The 21,830-nt window shown below is 36.4% G+C and overlaps 1 protein-coding gene across 1 annotated transcript in view; it reads right to left on the bottom strand.

Annotated features, from left to right (window-relative positions):
* Positions 1 to 3,541: 3,541 nt before the first annotated feature.
* Positions 3,542 to 21,830, bottom strand: part of LOC121428627 — a 44,508-nt gene continuing 26,219 nt past the window's right edge. The window contains exons 10-21 of the mRNA XM_041625391.1: positions 21,480 to 21,667; positions 20,106 to 20,226; positions 13,737 to 13,823; positions 12,137 to 12,197; positions 11,227 to 11,340; positions 10,320 to 10,442; positions 9,584 to 9,702; positions 8,574 to 8,805; positions 7,826 to 7,966; positions 6,688 to 6,840; positions 4,594 to 5,129; positions 3,542 to 4,173 (exon numbers count right to left, since the gene is read on the bottom strand). Of these exons, the coding sequence (XP_041481325.1) occupies positions 4,078 to 4,173; positions 4,594 to 5,129; positions 6,688 to 6,840; positions 7,826 to 7,966; positions 8,574 to 8,805; positions 9,584 to 9,702; positions 10,320 to 10,442; positions 11,227 to 11,340; positions 12,137 to 12,197; positions 13,737 to 13,823; positions 20,106 to 20,226; positions 21,480 to 21,667 (1,971 nt within the window). The 3' untranslated portion in view covers positions 3,542 to 4,077. The remainder of the gene's footprint in view (positions 4,174 to 4,593; positions 5,130 to 6,687; positions 6,841 to 7,825; positions 7,967 to 8,573; positions 8,806 to 9,583; positions 9,703 to 10,319; positions 10,443 to 11,226; positions 11,341 to 12,136; positions 12,198 to 13,736; positions 13,824 to 20,105; positions 20,227 to 21,479; positions 21,668 to 21,830) is intronic.

The raw sequence follows: 21,830 nt of genomic DNA, 5'->3' as shown, positions 1-21,830 counted from the left end.
CTATATACAATTATCATTATTAATACATATAATTTATTGGTATGTATCAGTGTTGTAGTGCCTTGATGCTCGGCCTTGGCCTTAAGGCGCCTTAAGGCCTACTTTTTCAAAGCCTTGGCCTTGAACATTCAAGCCTTGGCCTTGAGAGGGCCTTGGCCTTGGCCTTGAGGATTTTGAGCCTTGAAATTTCAAGGCATTTTCAAGGCATTTTCAAGGCTTTTCAAGGCATTTTGTATTTTGTACTTTTATTTGCTTTTATAAAAGTAAGTATAAATGTTTTAATTGTTCTGTATGTCTAATGACATAAATGGTCAATACTACCAGTCAGCAGTAGTAGCAGCTGTAGTAGTAATATACTAGCAGAGCCATCAATTGTGATTATCACCATTATCAAGAATTATCATCACATAATTATATAACAAAGAGAAGTGATGAAAATAACATTATTTATTGGTAATATCATGACTAATGATGATAATGACAATATCAATAATAATAATAATGATTATGATAAAGATTATAGTGATTTTATGACAGGAATAATTGTAACAGACCCGACTGCAATTTCGACAACAATTTTCAGACTTTAAAAATAGCTAACTCTAAAGAATGATAACAAGGTTGATTTCTATTCCATTAGGATTTTCCTTGTATTATTTTCTTTGACCAACAAAAATGTTTTAAGTCTTAATGATTATCTGAAAAGATTTGGTAAACTTGAACACAATCTTCAATTTTGTCATTTCCAAATAGGATATGTCAATGGCATGATGAGCCAAAATTTTGAGGGGCTAAGCATGGCATCTAGAGCAAAATTTCTGCCCCAAAAAAGTTGAAAGCGATTGAAGCGAGCACAATTTTTCACTCTTATACTATTAGAAAAGCTAATTTTGTGATATATTGTGACAATATGTTCAGAAAATGATATCAATTTCCTTTTATATGTTTATTCTTGGTGGTGGAACTTCTTGTCTCGCTCTTTTTTTTTGGGGGGGGGTGTCCTGTTATTCATTAAACAGGCGAGAAAGAGGAATGGGAAGAGAGATCGAGAGGAGAAGGGGGGGGGGGGGGCTGGTTTGGCAGAAAATACTGCAAAATCAGTTAATATGTTGATTGAATTGTTTATATTTGTTTTTGGTCTAGTGTCTCAGATTGACAAAAAAAATAGTAAAGAAAAGCTACTTATTTTTAATCACATGGTTTGACAGTGAATTTCATTTCACTAGTTTAAAAAAATTAAAACAAACAAAACTGACAAGCTTCCTAAAAATGACTCGTTTTCAGGTCAGCATTTGAACATTTCAACTTGCGCTTTGTGCTCTCTTGCCCCCCCCCCCGAAAAATTCTCTGTAGGAAAAAAATGCCTGTTTTCCAAAATCAAAAATAACTTTTTTTCCCAAATTAAATATGCCCTTTTTAAAAAAGAAATACATTTTTTATAGTAAAACATGATACATTTTAGGTTACAAAATCACCAAATTTTTGGATCGCGCTCGGACGCATAAATTATTGTTAAGTAAGGTTCTCTTTCTGTTCCCGTTCACACACAAAAAACGCTAAGAATGTCCAGTTTTCAGGTTGGAATTATCAAATTTGTAAATTTTGGAGCTCGCGCTTAGGGCTCGCATTATTTGATTGGTGAAATAAGTATCCCATTTATGAGTTACTGAATGTAGTCAAGAACAGCTTCCTTTCTGGTCAGCAAAAATTTGAGCTCACGCTCAATTCTTTAGTAAGATGCACGTCTTTTTCATGATTGAAATAACAGCTCAGAATGTTTCATTTTCATTTCTTATTACACGAAATGTCCAGAAGTTTGAGTTTGTGATTTGTGCTGGCAACATCTCGCAAGGCTGCCCTTTTAACAGTGATTATCGCAATAATTGACCAAAAATCGAGTTTTACAAATTCAGAATTGATTTGTTTTTTTCAAAACCGCTTGCTCGCTATGCTTTCTTGCAGAAAAGTAAAGCCTAAGTCAAAATATCTCTCCTATCAATTAGAAATCACCTAAAAAGGCTTTGCTGAACTAAAATTCTACAAAACACACAACTTCTTCATGCAGTTGTTAATCTAATTTGAAAATATCTGTTTGCACTAAATGCTATTTTTTTTAGCTTTGACCCCTCCCCCAAACAAAAATATGTTCTGCCTCCCCTGTCTCAGGGAGTAGAGAACGTCATATGTTGAGATTGGTCATGCCAGGATCAGATCACCTTGGTAATAATAATCATTGCAATGTAAATCGCCTAGAAAAATAATGTATTAAATGAACAAAGGTAACTATATCATTATTTTAATAACATATGTCTAAATCTATCATGAAATTATTTTCATTTATGTACAAGGGTCAAAATTTTCACTCGCTCACACCTTTTATTCACTTTGTCTTGTGCGTCATGTCTGCCGCCGGCCGCCTAAGAATTGTTGTCTCATTGTTACATATATTGAAAGTTTGAAAATGCCTTGGCCTTGGCCTTAGCCTTGAGGTTTTCAGGCCTTGGCCTTGGCCTTGGGTTTCCATGCCTTGGCCTCAGCCTTGGTTATTGAAGCCTTGGCCTTGGGTATTAAAGCCTTGGCCTTGGCCTTGGCCTTGGAGGTTTGAGCCTTGACTACAACACTGGTATGTATTCAATGCATGTCCATCTACACTGTAAAAAATGAAGTGCTAACTTAGCACTTACAGTGCTTGTATAGTGACTGCACTACTAGTGCTGATTTTATAGTTCAAATTCAAACAAGAAAATTAGCACTTATAGTGCAGTCACCATACAAGCACCGTAAGTGCTAAATTAGCACTTCATTTTTTTACAGTGTATCTATCTATTTATCTACCCATATATAATTATTTATCTGTATACATCTCTATTTATAGTCAGACAATATTTGTAAATTTAAATGATTGCAATCTAAACTCATGAATTGATGTATCATCACATCGGAAATTCTCTACATTTACGCTATCCGCTATACAATATTTCGAACATCTTTGTATTCATATGTACTCATAAAGATTATAATAACAATAACAATAAAGTACAAAGCTTAAAAGTGAAGTCCACCCCAGAAAATTTTGATAAAAAAATCAAACAAGCTGAAATATTTCATCAAAATCGGATGTAAAATAACAAAGATATGACATTTCTGAATTTCGTTTATTTTTCACTAAACAGTTATATGTACAACACAATGATATGCAAACGAGAAAGACGATGATTTCCCTCACTATTTCTTTTGTTTTTTAGTGTTTGAATTATACAGTATTTCAATTCTTATATATTTGACAACAAGGACCAACTTGCTTAACCATAAACTATTAAAATAATGTTAATTCCAAATGACAATGAGGAGAAATTTCGAATTTTTAATATTTGATTTAATGAAATACAAAATAGTGGGCCACGCCATCGGTCTGCTCATTCGCTCATACTGACAAGAATGTGCATATAACTGTTTTGTGAAATTAAGCGAAATTTATCCTTTATTTTATTTTACATCTGATTTTGATGAAATTTCCAAGGTTATGATTGTTGGATATTTCTCCTTTTATTCAAATCAATTTATTTTTTTTTGGGGGGGGGGTGGATTTGTCCTTTAAATGCGATTGATTCCAACTAGGAAAGAGGTAGCAAAATCGCAATTAACTCTTTGTAATATAGCCTAGTGGCTGATTATTTCATTTAGTGAAATATCTGATGTTCTACTGAAATCAATATCATACAGAAATTAAACTTAAATACATATCAAAATTCTGACCAACGGCAGTGCAGCATTCTTTGTTAGATTTTAAAAGGCGGTGAATCTGCGTTTGTTTTTGGTCTGAGTCAATGGCAATGTTCAAAATTAGATTTTGTACTAATTCATAACATTATTTATTTTCCACATTTGCTACAAGTTATGATTTTTTATAGAAATTTCAACAGACCCCGTTTTCCACAAATTATTGCAAAGTGTGGAAATAAACTCTTCTGACTCCTGCTTCCTCTTCATGCGGGAACTCTCCGTCCTCTAACACCAACAATCCAATACAAAACAAACTCTGGAGACAAGCGCTGCGTCGCCCGAGTGAAGTTGTCATCAAATGTGGTTATCGTGAGATATTGGACGATTACTGGGTGCATATCCTAGTTTGTGTGGTGTACAAGCTTCCGTCGAATGTAAATCTCTCGCAAGCTGTAGTCAACGAGAAGAAGAAAGTCAAAGTCAAAACTCTATCCTTTACCAAACCTTTACCAATCCTTCACTTAACCTCAGAACACGATCTGTATTCGAAACAAACATTTATGGTGCAAAGTAAGTTTGACAAAGTCATGAACAGAATATAGGTAAATAAAAATAACACAAAATACTTTGACAATCATAATCATAATCAATACCAAATCCAGCCTTTATTTTGTTTGAACGGGGCCTCAACCCGAACTTGATTGCCCGCAAGATATACCTGACTTGATTAATACATGAATAAAATACTGATAAAAAATATATGTTTATACCACTTTCCTTGATACAACGAATGATATCTAAAATCTTTATGACTATTAAAATAATATGATTTAATTGCTTAAAAGTGTTCAATAATAAAACCATATTTACCTCACATAAGCCAGGTTCCGTTGATAGATGGGTGGATTCCGTATAAGCCTTACTGTAACTCGAGTTTAAACTGCTTCCTATGGACCTAGCAGAAAATTGGAGTTGGTGATTCGTCTCTAGATTATGATGTGGGTGGGACCAAACACGATCTTTATGTGAGTGGGACCTGCCCTGTTTGCGATGTGAGTGAGGCAACTCAAAATTATCATGTGGGAGGTGCCTGTCTGGCGTACGATGTACGTGGGGAACCTCATGATGGTAAATTGGGAGGGGCGTATTGTGAATGGGGTTTCTACTGACGTCACTACGGAGTGCTCTGATGTTCTTAGCATCAGTGTGTGTGTCTTGACGAGGAAGTTGATTTAAAGATCGGGGATTTGGGGGATCGTTGTATCGCGGTCCTGTCCGTTTCCGCCGAACTAAAAACGATATGTATATGAGGAGGATGGCGAGCAAAAAGAAAATTCCAAGAGCAACAGACACAGAGATGATGATCACCGGTGGAAGTCCAGGGGGCGACGACGGACTTGGGATGGCTGCAATCAAGATAAGAAAAACAATTTAATGTAGAGGGACGGTTCAAATTTTGACATGAATATCTGGAGATATGGTAAATATCACTGATATCATTGATTTTTTGTGGTATTACATTTTTTTTACATAATAATAATTCTGGCGAATCGGGAATTGGTGACATCTCAACAATTAAGAGAATGGAAATAGATGAAGAGAGGAGTCTTATTCTAACATTTAAGGAAGATTAATACACCAATCAAACTAAGTTGAACAATAAATTGTAAACCAAAAAATTAAAAATAAATGCACAAAGCCAGAACAAAATCAACCAACCAAATAAAACAAACAATTGTTTTGCATGCTATTTTCAGAGGTTACCAATTTCATTTGTAAAATTATTCTCTAAAAATAGAAATTGATGCAGAAGTTCAAGGTTCGAGCCCTGGTCACGTTTAAAGGGATGGTCCGGGCTGAAAATATTTATATCTAAATAAATAGATTAAAATTTACAAAGCAAATACTGAAAATTTCATCAAAATCTCATAAAAAATAACGAAGTTATTGAAATTTTTTATTTTATCAATATGTTTTTTAAACAATTATATGCACATCATCATGAATATTTATTAGGTGGGCTGGATGATGTCATATCCCCACTCTCCTTTTTCTTATGCTATTATATGAGATCATAATTGTTTCATTTTTTCATACATGTGTAAATTATATGTCTCCATTATGATGAAATAAATTGCGGCAATAAAAAAATGCACTTAATCAGTTGTCAATCCTATTGTTTTAGTTCTTGTTAGAAAAAAATAGAATAAACCCAATTTCATATAGTAAAATACAAAAGAACAAGTGGGAATATGGCACCATTAGCCCACTTAATGAATATTCATGAAGACATGCCTAAAACTGTTTCACCGGAATAATGCAAATCTTTCAAATTAAATAACTTCGTTATTTGTTATCCGATTTTGATCAAATTGTCAGCATTTTGCTTTGTGAATTTTACTCTATTGAGATACAAATATCTCCAGCCTGGACAATCCCTTTAAGATCAGACCAGACGTAATCATATCCGATAGCTCATCTACTTAAATTCAAACACACACACACACACACACATTTTCAAAATAGAGGTAAAACTCAAATCTTGCCGGGAGATATGCAAAAATTTTAAGACACCCGCTTGAATTTTGTTCATTCTCCCTTACATTTACCGCTTGCATCTACCACATCGCTTGTGTCCAGTATTTTAAAAAATTAAAAGAAAAATTGAAAGTACAGACACAAACGAGTACACTCTTAAAAGTATTGGGTAAAAATGCTCCATGATGGTAATTATGTATCCAACCAACATTGGGCATTTCTTTTGGGCATTATTATTTATCCAGTGTGATGAAATTTTGCTCATTCTTAAGTAATTTCTGCTTATTTTTTAACCTTACTGGACAATATGCATCCCGCATTGGGTAAAATACCGCCCAAAATTGGCTGGATACATAACTACCCTCGTGCTGGTTAAAATTTTGCCCAATATTTTTTACAGTGTAGAATTATTACGTATTCACATACCCTGTTTGTGACACACTCTACCGGGTCTGTCATCGCTATGTAAGCCGTCTTCATAGCCCTCACGACAGCTACAGTTGTATGACCCCATCATATTTATACATTGGGCGTCAAGCGAACAGTCATTGTCCAAACTAGACTGACACTCATCTATGTCTGAAAAAAAAGTAACAATGATTTCATATGATAATGTTTAGACGCCATGAGCTGATTCAGATTCATGTCAGCAAAATGGTGAAGTATTCAAGATCATTTCTCCCCATAGCGCACTGGTTTAACACATTATTAATTTCGTGGCGTGCCTAAACCTAAGCAAAAAGGAATATGACTTGATTTTGTGGGTTTTAATACCACACAACCTAATAAGTAAAATTAAAATTTAAGCTAACTGAGTTGCAAAATACCAAGTACCATTATTGTTATTCATTATAGCAACATGGCCATACAACGAATCAAATACATGATTTCATAGAAGATCCCAGAATAAATATGGCAGTTATGTTTTGGAGAAAACACACAAATACACCCTTACCTTCTAAACCAAGACATTTCTGAAGGAGGAGGACATATGGCCTAGCGAAAAAGTAGAATATCACATCTGGTGGCTGTTTCATAAAGCTGTTCGTAAGTTAAGAACGACTGGTGATCCCTTCTTACGCGCTAAACCATTGCCAATGAATATACCGTTTACCACAAAAAAGGATCACCAGTCGTTCGTAAAGTCGCTCTTAACTTACGAACAGCTTTATGAAACACCCACCTGGTTAAAATTGTAAAAGGGACTGCACATGCAGGCACACAAACTCCCTTTCACATCCGATCACACCAACAGCCTACATAAAAATAGACACACACACACCCTCACACACCCCCCTACACATGCACAATGCAGCATCCCTAATGTGAAGCATTCCTATAACTAAGGATATACCGGTTTTGACCATAAGAAATATGAAATATCACATCGGATAAACAGGGTTTCACACACACACACGCACATACCATCTCATACACACACACACTCATACACGCTCACATCCTAACCCACACACAAACGGACACACACACCTCACCCAACGATCATGCGTACTCACACATACATGCATCCTCACACATATCCCATCATATATAATCCATATACCTATGCATTCTCGTCCTAAAAGTACCCCTGTTCCCTCAGTAAACCCCGGAAGACAAGAGCATTCGTAGCTTCCTTCTGTGTTGATACACTCGGCGTAGTGAGAACAGTCGTTTCCCGCGCCATCTTCACATTCGTTGGTATCTGAGAGGAAAATTATGACGGAAGTGTACCAAGTGAAAACCCGAATCAGTCATTTTGCGGGGTTGGCATTTGAATAAGGGGTTGGAGTGCTAGGTTTGGTATTATTTCAAGTTCAAGTTTATTATTTCATTTCCGTCATGTACATAATAAACAGATACAAAGCAAATATACATCATACAATACAAATGAAATATTACAAATCAATACGGATAATTTGCAAAAAAAAATGTAAAATATCATGAAGTAAAAATAATAGACTCGTCCAGTCCTCTAACCGTGCCAAAGAATATCCGATTAACCTAAGGAACTACTCGATGAACTCGATGCCGTTGCCGATATGGAAGGTACAAAATCACATAGCCCGAGGTAACGTAATTTTTCTTCACAGAGTAAATATAGAATATCATGACACCAACCTCTCTTTCTATACTCTCCTGTCTTCTTCCTTTCTTCTCTTTTATCACTTCTCCCCTTTTTAATTCTCGAAAGCCATGAGAGTCGATCGCCTCCCTGCCCACCCCCTGAAGCACCGCCTCTAAACGAACTTGGGTAACAAATGACCAGGAGAAACCATCAAACGAGAACCTGAGATGGACCCCGTTCTCACCTCGAACGACTGTTTCACTTGGCACCACCGTGTATGCAGTGCCACTCTTCCGCAAGATGCTATCCTGCATGGAAGCATCAGCTGCAAGATTGGCCAATGAGATGGGTGAAGAGGAATTCTTCTGTAGGATAACCGACAGGTCCACCATGATGCTCCCTCTGTAAACCCTCCTGGTCACGACGTTCAATAAGGCACCGCGAATGACTGAATCGTTCCATGTCATCTGGCGAATCTGGAGAAAGTGAGCGGTTACTGTAGTTTCATGTAAGGTTTCTATCAATCATGTCAATGATATGGTACATATTACTATCGTTATCAGACATGTCAGATATTGACGTGTTGCTGTTAATTGGGTGAGAGTTAATTGTGAAAAGGGACCCTGATCTTTGAAATGACGCACAGCTATTGATATCATTATGGATGGTCACTTTGCATCATGATGGGTGATGCCAAGACTTATTTGTGGCATCCTGTAAACAATTTCAAGAAAGTTTTCAGTACATATTGTGGATGGTTAGGCCTATCTGGTTATTACTTCGCAATCACCATTTCATGCCAATTTTCAGCACCAACAGGTTGTCATCAACCGACGGTTATCATAGTAGCCATAGGGTCGTGTGGTCCAGTGGTTAGAGCATTGGACTCATAATCGTAAGGTTGTGAGTTCGAATCCCAACTCTGCCATTGTCTCCACTTTGATAAGAAGGCCCAAGAGTGATATCTGTCGTCTATAACGTCAGCCACTATGACTGATTAACCTAGACGTAAAATGTTTCATAGGTAAATGGTTTTATACCAGCTTGGCGTTTACCAGCAAAATGCTGTCCTGCCGAGTTCCTACGGGAGTTACCACAAACAAACAGAAAAGTAGCCATAGCAGAAAGCATGTGCTTCTCGACCAATTATAATAAATATTTAATAACTGTTTAATAATCTGACGACTCGTAGGTCAGACGACAAATGAAGATGGAACGCTCCCCGGTGCTTTCAAAGATTTTGTCTTTCCATACCTCATATTCTATGTCATTTCTAAATCCTTCCCCAGATTTGCCCGTCAGTGATGGCTGGTACACAGCTGGGACTCCGTTTACTTCCGTTATCCTCACAGTTATTGTGTATTCCTGTACATCTGCAAAAAATAAATAATTTTAACACAACACTTTGATGTTTGACTCTTCTAAAACATCATATATCTTGTAAAATGCAGTCGTGTGACGAGATTTAGTTTCATAAAAAACCAAATGATGTCAATTCACATCAATGACCATCAATGTTGAATACACAAATAAGAATCTAATCATTTTGTTTTTCAATCTATTTCAGGTGATAGAATTGATCAAAATTAAGCTACCATGATGCCATTGTACCGTGACACACTGGCCCGTATTCTGAAGTCAGGTTTAATTTTTACACCATGGTCTAACTCTGTGCTAAATCTACGGGAAGCCATGAGTGTCATTTTTTTTATCAAGTTGAATGTTTATTATGTTTTCTGTGCTCTATCCTGATTCATCGACGGTCAGACAATCATCTATTTATACTTCCTAGACAATTATGAATGATTTGAGAGCCAAAATGAGCTGAAATGTTATATCTCTATCTTTAGTGATTTATGGAACAATTTTGGCTGTTCATACTTAAACCACAACTTTAAACCAGAGTTTTGGTTAAACCCGACTTCAGAAAACGGGCAACTATCTTTAATTGTTGAATAATCTCTAAAAACAAATCCTCAAATTGGCATACCTGTTACACCTATGCAATGTCCATTATCGTCGCGTATTCTGTTTCGGACGCACTCGCAACCATGGTTGGAGGAACAAACCTCGTTCATTTGACAATCTGAATTCGTGGCACAGTCTCCATTCACTAAACAATCAAATAGAATTAAAATAATGAACATAAACGATAAATGCCAGTAAGGTATCATCAAAAGTAAAGATTGTTGAGGGGTAATATTGAAAGATGTGCATGAATGAAAATTCATTTTTTTAGCTCATATATGAAATGTGTTGTCTATTGATGTGTTGTCTATAACTTTCCGATATATTTTGGAGAATGATAATAAAGAATTGATTTGTTTCTTCTTCGTTAACGATTGTTCACATGTGAAAAGTAAAGCAGACTCGCAAAAGTAGAGAGTCTGATTATGATATTACAATTACAATAAAATAACCCAAATATAAATGTCGTTTCTTCCTCAGCCCTAAGCCCCAACATCCCTCGCCCCCATCCCCAATCTCCACCAGGGAAGCATTTAATGAGGCATCTTGTCATTGATTTTTACTCATAATTTTGTTCTGAGCCAATCAGATACAAGGATTTCCGTAGCTTGTAACAGTTCTCGGCGATAATTATTGTTTCATGGACTGCTCCACATTAAGCCGGTGGCGCCCTCCGAACCAAACTACTTTTATTCACCATGTTCACTCATTCAATTGTATCGCTTCATTACTCAGATGATTTCACATGATAGAATAACGCATACGTATATCATTTTTATGAATAAGTGACGTCATATCAACGGATTTTCTATCTTCCAACTTATTCAAGGGACTCTGTGATTCAAACATCTGTCATTCTGTCAATGTAACACTATTGTTACTTTATTTTTGATAGTGAAGTAAATAGATAAATAAATAAATATACATACCATAATCACAGAAAGCCCCGGAATATCCATTTGGACAATCGCAGTAATAACCATTCATGATGTCACGACATACTCCACCGTTTGTACATTTATTATGTCTGCAATCATCGATAACTAGAAAACGAATGAAAGTGAATAAAAAGAATCAAGTTAATTTGCTCACTCGCATCATTTAGCCACATTTTCGGATTATATCAATGGTATAATATAACATAATCATTCAAATCACATAGCATGGTATGCATGTATAAATAGAGCTGTTTTATTGTGCATCGACCTTAGAAGTCACAATTTTCAGATATCATTTGCATTTGTTGAAACAATATATAAATAATCCCGACAAATATAGAAAGGTTAGAAATATTTGTGCAGTGCCTTACGCGTAAATATCATCGCATTTATCGTAAAATAAAGACAAAGATTTTTCATGGTAAATGTTTTTTGCAGAGATAACGTACATAATGGCGGCACCAATCTACGTGGAGTAAATATTTCTTTTTAATATATTACGTAAAAAATAATCAAAGACATTATGTTCATGTGATTATCTTGCAATGGTTTCGTACACTCTCAAACACTACATAAAATCATACGATTGCAGATCAAACTGGCTTTAATAGCTTTGTCAATCATTTTAACTACTATATATCGCAAACCCAAAATTATATATCAAATTTTAAATAATTAGATTTCAATTTTCAGAGTCCCCCGATTCCCTCTTAATTGGCTAGTCAACGATGTTCATAATTTTTTTTTGGAAAATCCACATTTGGATTACATTATTTCTCACTTGATTTTTTGGTTCGAATGGTCTCTGCTGCACAACATAACAAGGAAATAAATTGAATCAAATTGAGCTACATCGGATCAACTCGACAGAAAAGAGAATTCAAAAGATTCGTGAACATACTTTCCGTATTTGTGCAGTGAAAGTCGGTTGCGGATAGGTTATGCGGAGAATCCCTGTCGACCTGGGATGGTATGTGAGCAATAATAATAATGATAAAGTCGTATAGAGGAGCTTAAGAGTATTCTTTTGAATTACAATTCGATGAAATAAAAATCTTTCCAATTATCGGCGTACTTTTACTCAAATGGTCTGTCACATATTGTTGGATAGTCTGCCTCTGTGAAAAAAATTGTTTAGATACGGTTAAACGGTCAGTACAGTAATTTAGTTTCACTTTGCTTTATTGTGACTGATATTTTCTGGGTCTGTTGATACATAGCACAGTAACAGAAGACTATTGTAAGAATCATACAAAACAAAAAAAAAATCAACAAATGTCACTAATCAAATCATAAATATCTCAACATTGTATAATTTTTCATTCCAGACATGAGAAAGTTATGAATGACAAAAGCGCCACTGTCAAAGTCCTGGTTTAAGCCTACTGTATTACAGCCACACCACTGAAACCGATTCTAAACCAGCCCATGGTATGCCTTACGAAATAGCTTTGATGAGTGTGAGGTTGGCCCAGTGGCGGCTAGGTAGGGTCACATCCGACCTGCCACCCCCCCTCCCCTCTGAAAATAATGATAAAAAATATAAGGGGAATGTGACGTTCATGTTCAAGTGAGGACCTTTTTTCGTCTCAAATTATTCCTGATATAAATCATCTTTTTTTTGGGGGGGGGGGAGGGGGCTTGTTATTTTTTTCAGTACAAAAATACTCCCCTTTTAGAAAATCTTTGATCCGACCCTGAGGTGCCTCAGTGGTGTGACTAAACATTAAAAGGGAGAGGTTCACCCTGAAAATTAGTTTATTGTAAAACAAAAACAAAAAATAACAGGAAAAATCATGAAAACTATTGGCGAGGTTTGAGGAAAATCCACCAATTGAAGATTTCAGAGTTTTTGTATTTCGATTAATGGCGTCATATTTGAGCAGATTCCAATGTGGAGTAATAAATGAATAAAATATCTTTTTTTCTTTAAAAAACAAGAGTAATTTTGCATATTGTATCACAGTTCAATACAACAACAGACAAATTATTTCAAACCAGCTCCTTACGGTTTTTAAAAGTCATCACGAGCCATTATAAAGTTGAAATGTATGCATTTTATATTACATAACATATGGGGAAGCTGGTATATGACGCCACAAATAAAACATTTAAACCGAAAATAACTTTCCAATAACTGATGGATTTTCCTTAAACCTTCACCAATAATTAATTATTTTCCTATCAATTGTCGTCAAGGTGATCTTCCCATTTAAGTACACGCATTTTATCATAAAGCATAATAGGTCACCATGACCGAGTTCTTGTGTGTATCGCGACATTTGTATGAAGCTAATACAATTCAGGGGTACCGGTGTGCATCAAGCCACTCCATCCGATGAAATTACAAGTAATAAAAAGGAAAAACATAACAAAGGGAGAGATAAGTAAGAGTAAACGAGGGATTGAGGAACAAAATGATAACTACAAACATTTTCGTGCCTGAAGCTAAATCCCCCGTGGGATTATTTTACCCTCCCCCCCCATGCCTCGTAACGTACCTCGTGATATGGGCAGTAATCCGCTAAACGGTTGCCCCCAATTCTCGTAAGATCGGCTGGTTCGAATCCATCGACTTCCGTAAACATCTGAAGATGAGAGAATACATTTCGATTGACATGATTCAACCATTTTTCTTTTGAAGTGTATGCATTTATTAAAGAGCATACGAACCGCGGCAGCCTTGATAGAACCATGCCAAGTCCTCAGGTGCTCATATCTGCATAGGCGGCGGAAGCGGGGGGGGGGGGGACGGGGGGGACGTGTCCCCCCTAAATTTGAGGAGGGGGGGGGACGATCCCCCCCTAAATTTGAGGAGGGGGGAGGGACGATCCCCCTAAATTTGTTGTTGAAGACCTTTTTTTTTGCTTGTCATTTTATTTTCCTACGTCCCCCCTAAAATGTTTGGGTTGAGACCCCCCTTTTTTTTTTGCTTGTCAAAATAATTTTGGTTGTCCCCTCCTAAAATGTTTGGCTCCCGCCTCCAATGCATATCTGGCCAGGTTTATTATCCACAATGCAACATTCTGAGTGGGTATAGTCTTGTAATATAAAGCAACTTAATACCTTGGTCACATATGCTCTACGGCGGCCGTACGGCGGCCGTAGATACATGAATTCGAGAGATTTCTGCGGCGGCCGTAGAAAATCTGCGGTGGCCGCAGGGTCGACGTACGGCGGATTCCTACTTTTTACAGGCCGTAGGGGTGGCCGTAGAATTTTAACTCGGAGTTATAACATTTTTTCTTTTCTACGCTCGCCGTAGAAATTAGACTAGCCGTAGGCATGGCGTAGAACGGTCTACGGCGGCCGTACGTTGAGCGTACGGTGGCCGTGCGGCTGCCCTCGTGTTTTTCTTCCCTCCTTTCCCCTTCTCCTATTGTGTTATCTTCTCGGAAGCTACCAGGCGCGTATTCAGAATTTTGCACCTCGGGGGCCCGCCCTATAATTTTGGCCCATATGCATGTGTACTTTCCGGAAAAAAATGGTGACCCCTCCTCGTCAGGCAAACAGGTGCCTTAAATGCATGTTGAATTATCTTATTTCATAATCACATGAAAAGGACAACTGCAGACAACTTTTTTATTATGACTTAATAAAAAGCAAACTATCCATGAATATGATATACTGTAATACCACTTAAAAAAAACAAATGTGACCAGGTAGCACAGATATTGCCCTTTCACTAGCGGCTAACTTGGGTAAAATAATTATGATGTTATTATCATGATTATCATTATCATTATCATTATTACTATCATGGGGAGTTAAATGCTGATTTTTGTTGTTGTTTCCTAGGGTGTAGTTCTTACTTAAGACTAACGTGTTTATTAACATCTTAACTTTATTCATACAAACAAGTTAACATGGTTATAGGGAGATTTATTTCATAAGTCCAAATAAATAATGCGAACGCGATTTTTGATAGCTTGTGTATAGACCTGAAAATAGAATATTCTGAGAAGTTTTGTAAGCATGAGCAGGATGGGTATCTATCTGTCATGGCGAGTTGATGATTGTCTATATTCCAAAATGACCCAAAGTTTGGAAATTCTAAGCATTATTGGTAATCGAGATCAGGATGGGCACTTAAAAATTATTCGATTATATTCCGTTCCAAAACTAGACATTCTACGCAATTGAGGTAATCATTAGGTAATCATTAACAGGATGTCATCTAACTAATCATTCGATGCGAGCGCGAAGCGCGAATCACCACAAAGGTCGAATTGCCCCCCCCCCTTCCTAGGTCGAACATTACTGATCGTATAATATTCAGATCAGTATCAAACATTAATTTGGCGACCCCCCTTCCTAAGTCGAACATCAATTTGGCGCCCCAGCACTTTTATTACTCCTCCCCCTTTCCCCTTTTCTCTTCTCTCCTTTTCCCTTCTTGTTTCCTTCTCTCTTTCTTTTCTCCCTTTTCTCTTTCTCTTATTTCCCCCTCCTTTTTCATCTCCCTTTTCTTTCCCTTTCTTTCCTCCCTCTTTATGGCGCCCCCTTTTCGCCTACCCGAGGCCCGGGCCCCGAACCCCACCTCCCTCCCGCCCAGAATACGCGCATGGGCATGGTGCGACACTTTGAAAACTTTCTGAAATGAAATGTCTAATGTAAAATATCATGATGGCATTTCTCACTGTATAGTCCCCCTGCGGCCGCCGTGAGGGCGCCTTGCGGCCACCTTGCGCCTGCCGTAGTATTTGTGAAAAACCTACGGCCAGCGCAGGGTCGCCCTAGGGCGACCGTACGTCATGATTTCAAGGACATACGTCAGCCGCAGATTTCTTTTCTCCATAAATTAAAAAATACGCCGTGCGGCGACCGTAACATATGTGACCGCTAGAGTAAGTGGCCGTGGAAATTCTGAGGCGACCGTAGAATTGCTACTCGCCGTAGAAATTTTAGAATCTACGGCGGCCGTAGCAAATGTGACCATGGTATAAATGATAACACACTAAATTTACTACTCAATACATTCATATCACAATAATCATGTCATCAAGTGGCAAAACAGGTACCTTTCCTGACAAAATCATTTTAAGTTATCTATACAAATAAAGTCATAGGCTACTAGAAATCAATATGACTAATAGTTACCTCAGAAGTTATATTTTAAGACTTCCCATTTATAAAACATAGTAAATATTCAATTAGAATGCAAACGCCATTAAATAAGCACTAACAGTAAATGAGCATAGCCTTGGGAAGCAAGATTTTTGTCGGGGTGTATAGGCAGCACCCCCTGGAAATTAGGTTGGTATGTTAATACCCAAATCTCCTCCATGTGGAAGCGCACCCCCACCCCCGTTTTTTTCTTGTCAAATCTTTCCTGACCGAAATCCCATTCATTTTGGAGTGAAAATCTTTCTTTTGGGGAACCTATTATATTTTTTGAATAAAAATCACCTTCATTTTGGAGTGAAACCTTTTCTCTCTTTTTCCTTTTTCTGTTTAAAATCGTTCCTAAGCCCCTGTCAATGAGGGTCAGTCCGCTCCCATTTATACAGAATTCAGAGAGTGAGCACAAAAGAGGTATCACCATGCATGAATCATTCAATCGGGCAATTATAGACATCAAATAATAAGCTCGTGAACAGAGGCGTCGATCCGGGGGGGGGGGCGATCGCCCCACCAATGAAAATATTGGGGGGCAAACATATCGTTTTACCCCCCCCCCATAATTCCACTCATGTGTAATAAATAAGATTGTAATGTTACACAGTAATCAGCAAGCGAGATTAAAATACCAACTCGTTCTTTATTAAAAATTGTGCTCAAAATGTCCGCTTTTTAAATTGAAATATCAAAATTTTCGGCTCGCACTTCGCGCTCGCATCATTTATTTAGCAAAAACCCATACTTTTCATGATTAAATAGGTGAATAGAATGTCCCGTTTTCAGTTCTAAACCTCAACAGAACTCCCGCTTCGATTTGCAATAATCTTTTGTTGGATATATATCTTGTTCTTTATTGAAAACGTCCATTAAAATGTTTTTTTTTCAGATCGAAATATCAAAATTTTCAGCTCGCGTTTAACGCTCGCATCTATTGTTCTTTTAGATACCCGTCTTAATCACTGGTATCAAAAATGCTTAGAATATCAAGCTTTCAGGTCAGAATATAAAGAAATTTCAGCTCGCTCTCGGCACTCGCATTATCTGTGTAGTGAGATACATGTATTTATCCTCCTCTTGAGTTCCTAAACAAGTACCTTTTTCCTGTTTTCATGTCAGTATACTAAAAACTTTCAGCTCGCGCTTCGCGCTCGCATTAATTTGTTGGTGATATACGTGTCTCTATCTCATGAGTCACATTTATATATACATATATATATATATACATATATATATATATATATATATATATATATATATATATATATATATATATATATATATGCATATATATATATATATATGCATATATATATATGTATATGTACATATATATGTGTGTGTGAGTTAGTTTGTTTGTTTTGCCTTTGGAAAGTTGATTCAGGATTTTGCCCCCCCCCAATCTGAAAAATGGATCGACGCCCCTGCTCGTGAAGCAGTCTTCGTTGTAATATGGTCATGACTCGAGTCCATTACCAGTGACTAGAGCAGTATTTCAGGACCCGACTGTTAAACATTTGCGCTATATAAGCATTGTTATTACTATTATCACTATCAATGAAGCGCATAGAGACATAATTGTGATATGCGCTATACAAGAACAGTGTATTATAATTATTATTATTATTGTTATCATCATTATCATCATTATTATTATTATCATCATCATCACTATTGCTATTAATATTATAATAATGATAATAATGTTTTCATTATCATCATTATAATCATTGCTACACATAAAAACTGTGGTATTAACCGGTGTACATAGAGGACCACACCAGTTATTTTACACCGGTGTTAAATTGGTGGTGTTAGTTTTACACCTATAGGTGTTATTACAACAGCTTTGGTTGTTACATTTACACTCTTTGGTGATATGTTCAATCTCTAGGGTGTAATTTTAACACCACAGTTTTTACAGTATATAATTATTATCATTATTATTATCACCATGATTAGCACCATCATTATCATGACTTTTTTATTAATGTTATTATTATTATTATCATCATTATCATCATTATCATTATTATTATCAAACTTTTGTGACTCATTACAACCCAGGAAGCAGCTAGAATTGTAAATGAATATTAAGATTATAACTGATTCATTTGTAACTGCTGATGTTCCATCAACATACGCCTCTGCACTGGATCGATGATATAATCCCGTCAAATAATAGAAATATCGAATTAAGAATAATAAGTTGTGTATTGTTCATTACCGAGGTCACGTAATTTGTATGCCAATTTCAAATTGGTAATATTTTGCAAGGGAACGATAATTCACACGACTATGGACAATGGTCCTTAATTTGTCGGGTCATTAAATTGCGGTTTTCGGGTAGCAAAACAGTATCTATTGTTATAAATCTTGACATTCCAATAAAAAAAGATTAAAAAAGAGACCTGCTGATACAAATGGTTTGATGAAAAATATTTGCCGTTTTATTTATCGGAATAAATGCGAGATTTGCCCTTGACTTCCATACCATGCCAGCTATCAAATCGTTTTTAGAATTACATTTGTAATGGTTCACCGAAATGTTTTAAACACGATATTATTTGAAATGTTACAGTCTACTACATTCCTCATCGAAAATATTTATTTTATTTAGTTTAAAATATATTAGAAAATGTTTCATAAAAAGTCAAATTTTAATGTTTTCAAGATATTGTAATGACATATCCGAGAAAGCAGAATATATTTATGAATCTTTAAAACTATATTTTAAAAATAAATTTTAGCCTAGACCATTGTGATATAGGTATAATGTTCTTGTTGTAGCTTGGAACACTTCTCTGGTAGATGTTTTGGATTAGAATGATAAATGTAAAGTAAGAATTTTTCATATTTTATTTGCATTGTTCGATTACTTAATCTTTTGCAAATTACTTCTCTGATTCTCATAATTCGTTAGGACAAGCACAAATGGATCTCTCTTTGTCGTAAATTTATGGTAAATGTTTTACTTTTGTAGAACATTTAGTCTTTAGAACTTGAGTCTAGTATGGTAGGCTCAATGATAGATTCCTAATTTCCTTCATGAATTTTTGTTGAATTGTTTACTATATCAATAATATCATACACCTTAGTTTGTATTTTACTGTTTTTGTGTTGTCTACAGAATAACTATTCTCATTTCATCGATTCCTCAAAATTTGAATATGTTATCTTTGAACAATTTTTGTATTAGTTATAATTCTGATTTTAATGTTATTGAATTCGTTCATTACTTGTATAGAACCTACGTTACACTTTTATCTTTGGTGTATATATTGTTATTTCATGTTAACAGGACCATGCTGAAAAAACAGTCAATCTGAGCTTGTAATCCTGTATAAAGATATTTTGATAAATAAAGAAAATGAATATGATACATTCAGGGGCGGATCCAGATTTTTATAAAGAGGGGTTGGAGTGGTATGCGAGGGAGCGTAGCGACCGAGTCCAAGCGAGCGGAACGAGCGAGGGGGGATGGTGTGGAAGGGGGTGTCCCCCCTCCCACAGTAGGGAAAATTTTTGAAAATCTGTGTGTGAAAATGGCGTTTTCTTGCATCTAAAACACCACTATTTTAATAATAATAATAACAATAATAAATGAAATAAATACATAGAAATAGAATAAAATAAAATTACAAGTTTAAAAAAAGATAAGATTTAAAAAAATGGTCCCCGGATTTTTTTGGGGGGTTGCAACCCCCCCCCTCACCCCCCTTTAGATCCGCTTCTGACATTTAGGTCCTTACCTGATAGATTGCTGGGATAGGTGAGTTATAAGTGCGTATCTTGCAAACGGCAGCATCCGTCCCTTCGACGTGGCAACTACTCTCATTACGACGGCTGCACCAAGGGGCAGGAGACAAGCCACTGTACAAGAAGAATAGAATAATTATTGAGAGATGGATGGGGAACAGAGGAAAGTGGATAATGCTCTTTCGAGGTTCACATGGATGTGCAGGTAACCTATGCTAGACAGTTAGTCTGCATGCGCAGACTCCAATTTGACATTTCAACGAAACCAAGTCTCGAATGAAGGCTATACTCATATAATTGATAGAGCCAGGCACAGTACATAGTAAATATAGTCTCACTTCTTCAGAATCTGCATGTGCACTATGCGAATTGCGAAAACCAAGGGTCTAGATCTATGCCGCGATCATACGGGGGAGGGGCACTTAGATTTGGAATGGGTAGGGATGTGCGGCCCCAAAATATGAAACCATACCTAAGTTATTATGAAATTAGTTGCTCAAAATACTGGCTGGACCTCTGAAAATGATGGTACTATGAGACGGGAATGTAACATGGAATGGGGTTCTTCGAGAAATGAAGTCTGAACCGAGGTGCTTAGGATCGGGGAGAACGGGTTTGTCTATGAAAAAGGGTGATATGCTTTGGAACTGCTAGCAAGGCGTGAAAATGGAGTCTTATGGACCGCACATTACGGGTGTGACACCCGGGCGCCAAACCAAGGGAACCGTGACTCCTCAACTTATTTACTCTTTGCTGGTCTAACCTTTTAGGGAAATACAGGAAGAAGTGCAAGAAAATATGAACAGTAGTGTATACCTTGACAAGATTGCCCATGAAAGCCGAGATGGCTTATTTCCAATGGGGTCCTTACATCAGTAATTGACAAAAACAATGTACTATGTAACAATGTATCTATGAAAAAACACCTATAGAAATCTACAAACTACATCAATTAAGTCTAGACCACTAAATTTACACGAAGAAATGTAAAACTTAATATATAAAAAGACAAAAATAAATAAGTTTGCCATGAAAACCATTTACGCAAAATATGATTAAAATAATTGTAAAACAGGTTGAGTAAACGATCATTACTTCTAGGTTACATATGAAAATTATACTATAATCAGTTTTTACGTAGCGCTAAATGCATCGTAACTAATACAAGATTCATGAATCGTAAAACCTATAAGATATGAAAAAAGTACAAATAAGTTTGACATCAAACTTTCACGCAAACAACAAAAGATGATGAAACAATGTAAAACAAGTTGATAAATCATAACTAAATAGTTATATATAAGACTACATGCAAGTTCCGTTTAACAATTAATGATTGAAAGTTTGCATGATGAGGTCGCCCTTACCTGTTAATTCTCGTATCGATCCAGTTCTTGCAGCTCTTCAGAAGGAAATCGCATCCGAGATCTTTGCCCCAGTTGAGTTTATCAGCCATGCTGTAGTCAGGTATGTACCATCCTGTATCTTCCATCACAGCAAGGGTGATACGAGAGAATACACGAACTGCCGTTAACATTCCATTCATTGATTCAGTCTGTCAATATGGTAAAGGAAAAGAAAATGCCAGAATAGTTGTAATAAAAGTTAACCGTGATCATCTACACACTTACCAACGAATCAATCGGAAGAGTTTTGAAACAAACACGTACGGGAATAGTGAACTTGAATTTCCTTTTTTCTGCAAAACTTAGTTTGCA

The sequence above is a fragment of the Lytechinus variegatus genome, chromosome 15, assembly GCF_018143015.1.
Source record: "Lytechinus variegatus isolate NC3 chromosome 15, Lvar_3.0, whole genome shotgun sequence".
Classification (NCBI taxonomy): Eukaryota; Metazoa; Echinodermata; class Echinoidea; order Temnopleuroida; family Toxopneustidae; genus Lytechinus; species Lytechinus variegatus.
This window is presented reverse-complemented; position numbering and strand designations above follow the sequence as displayed.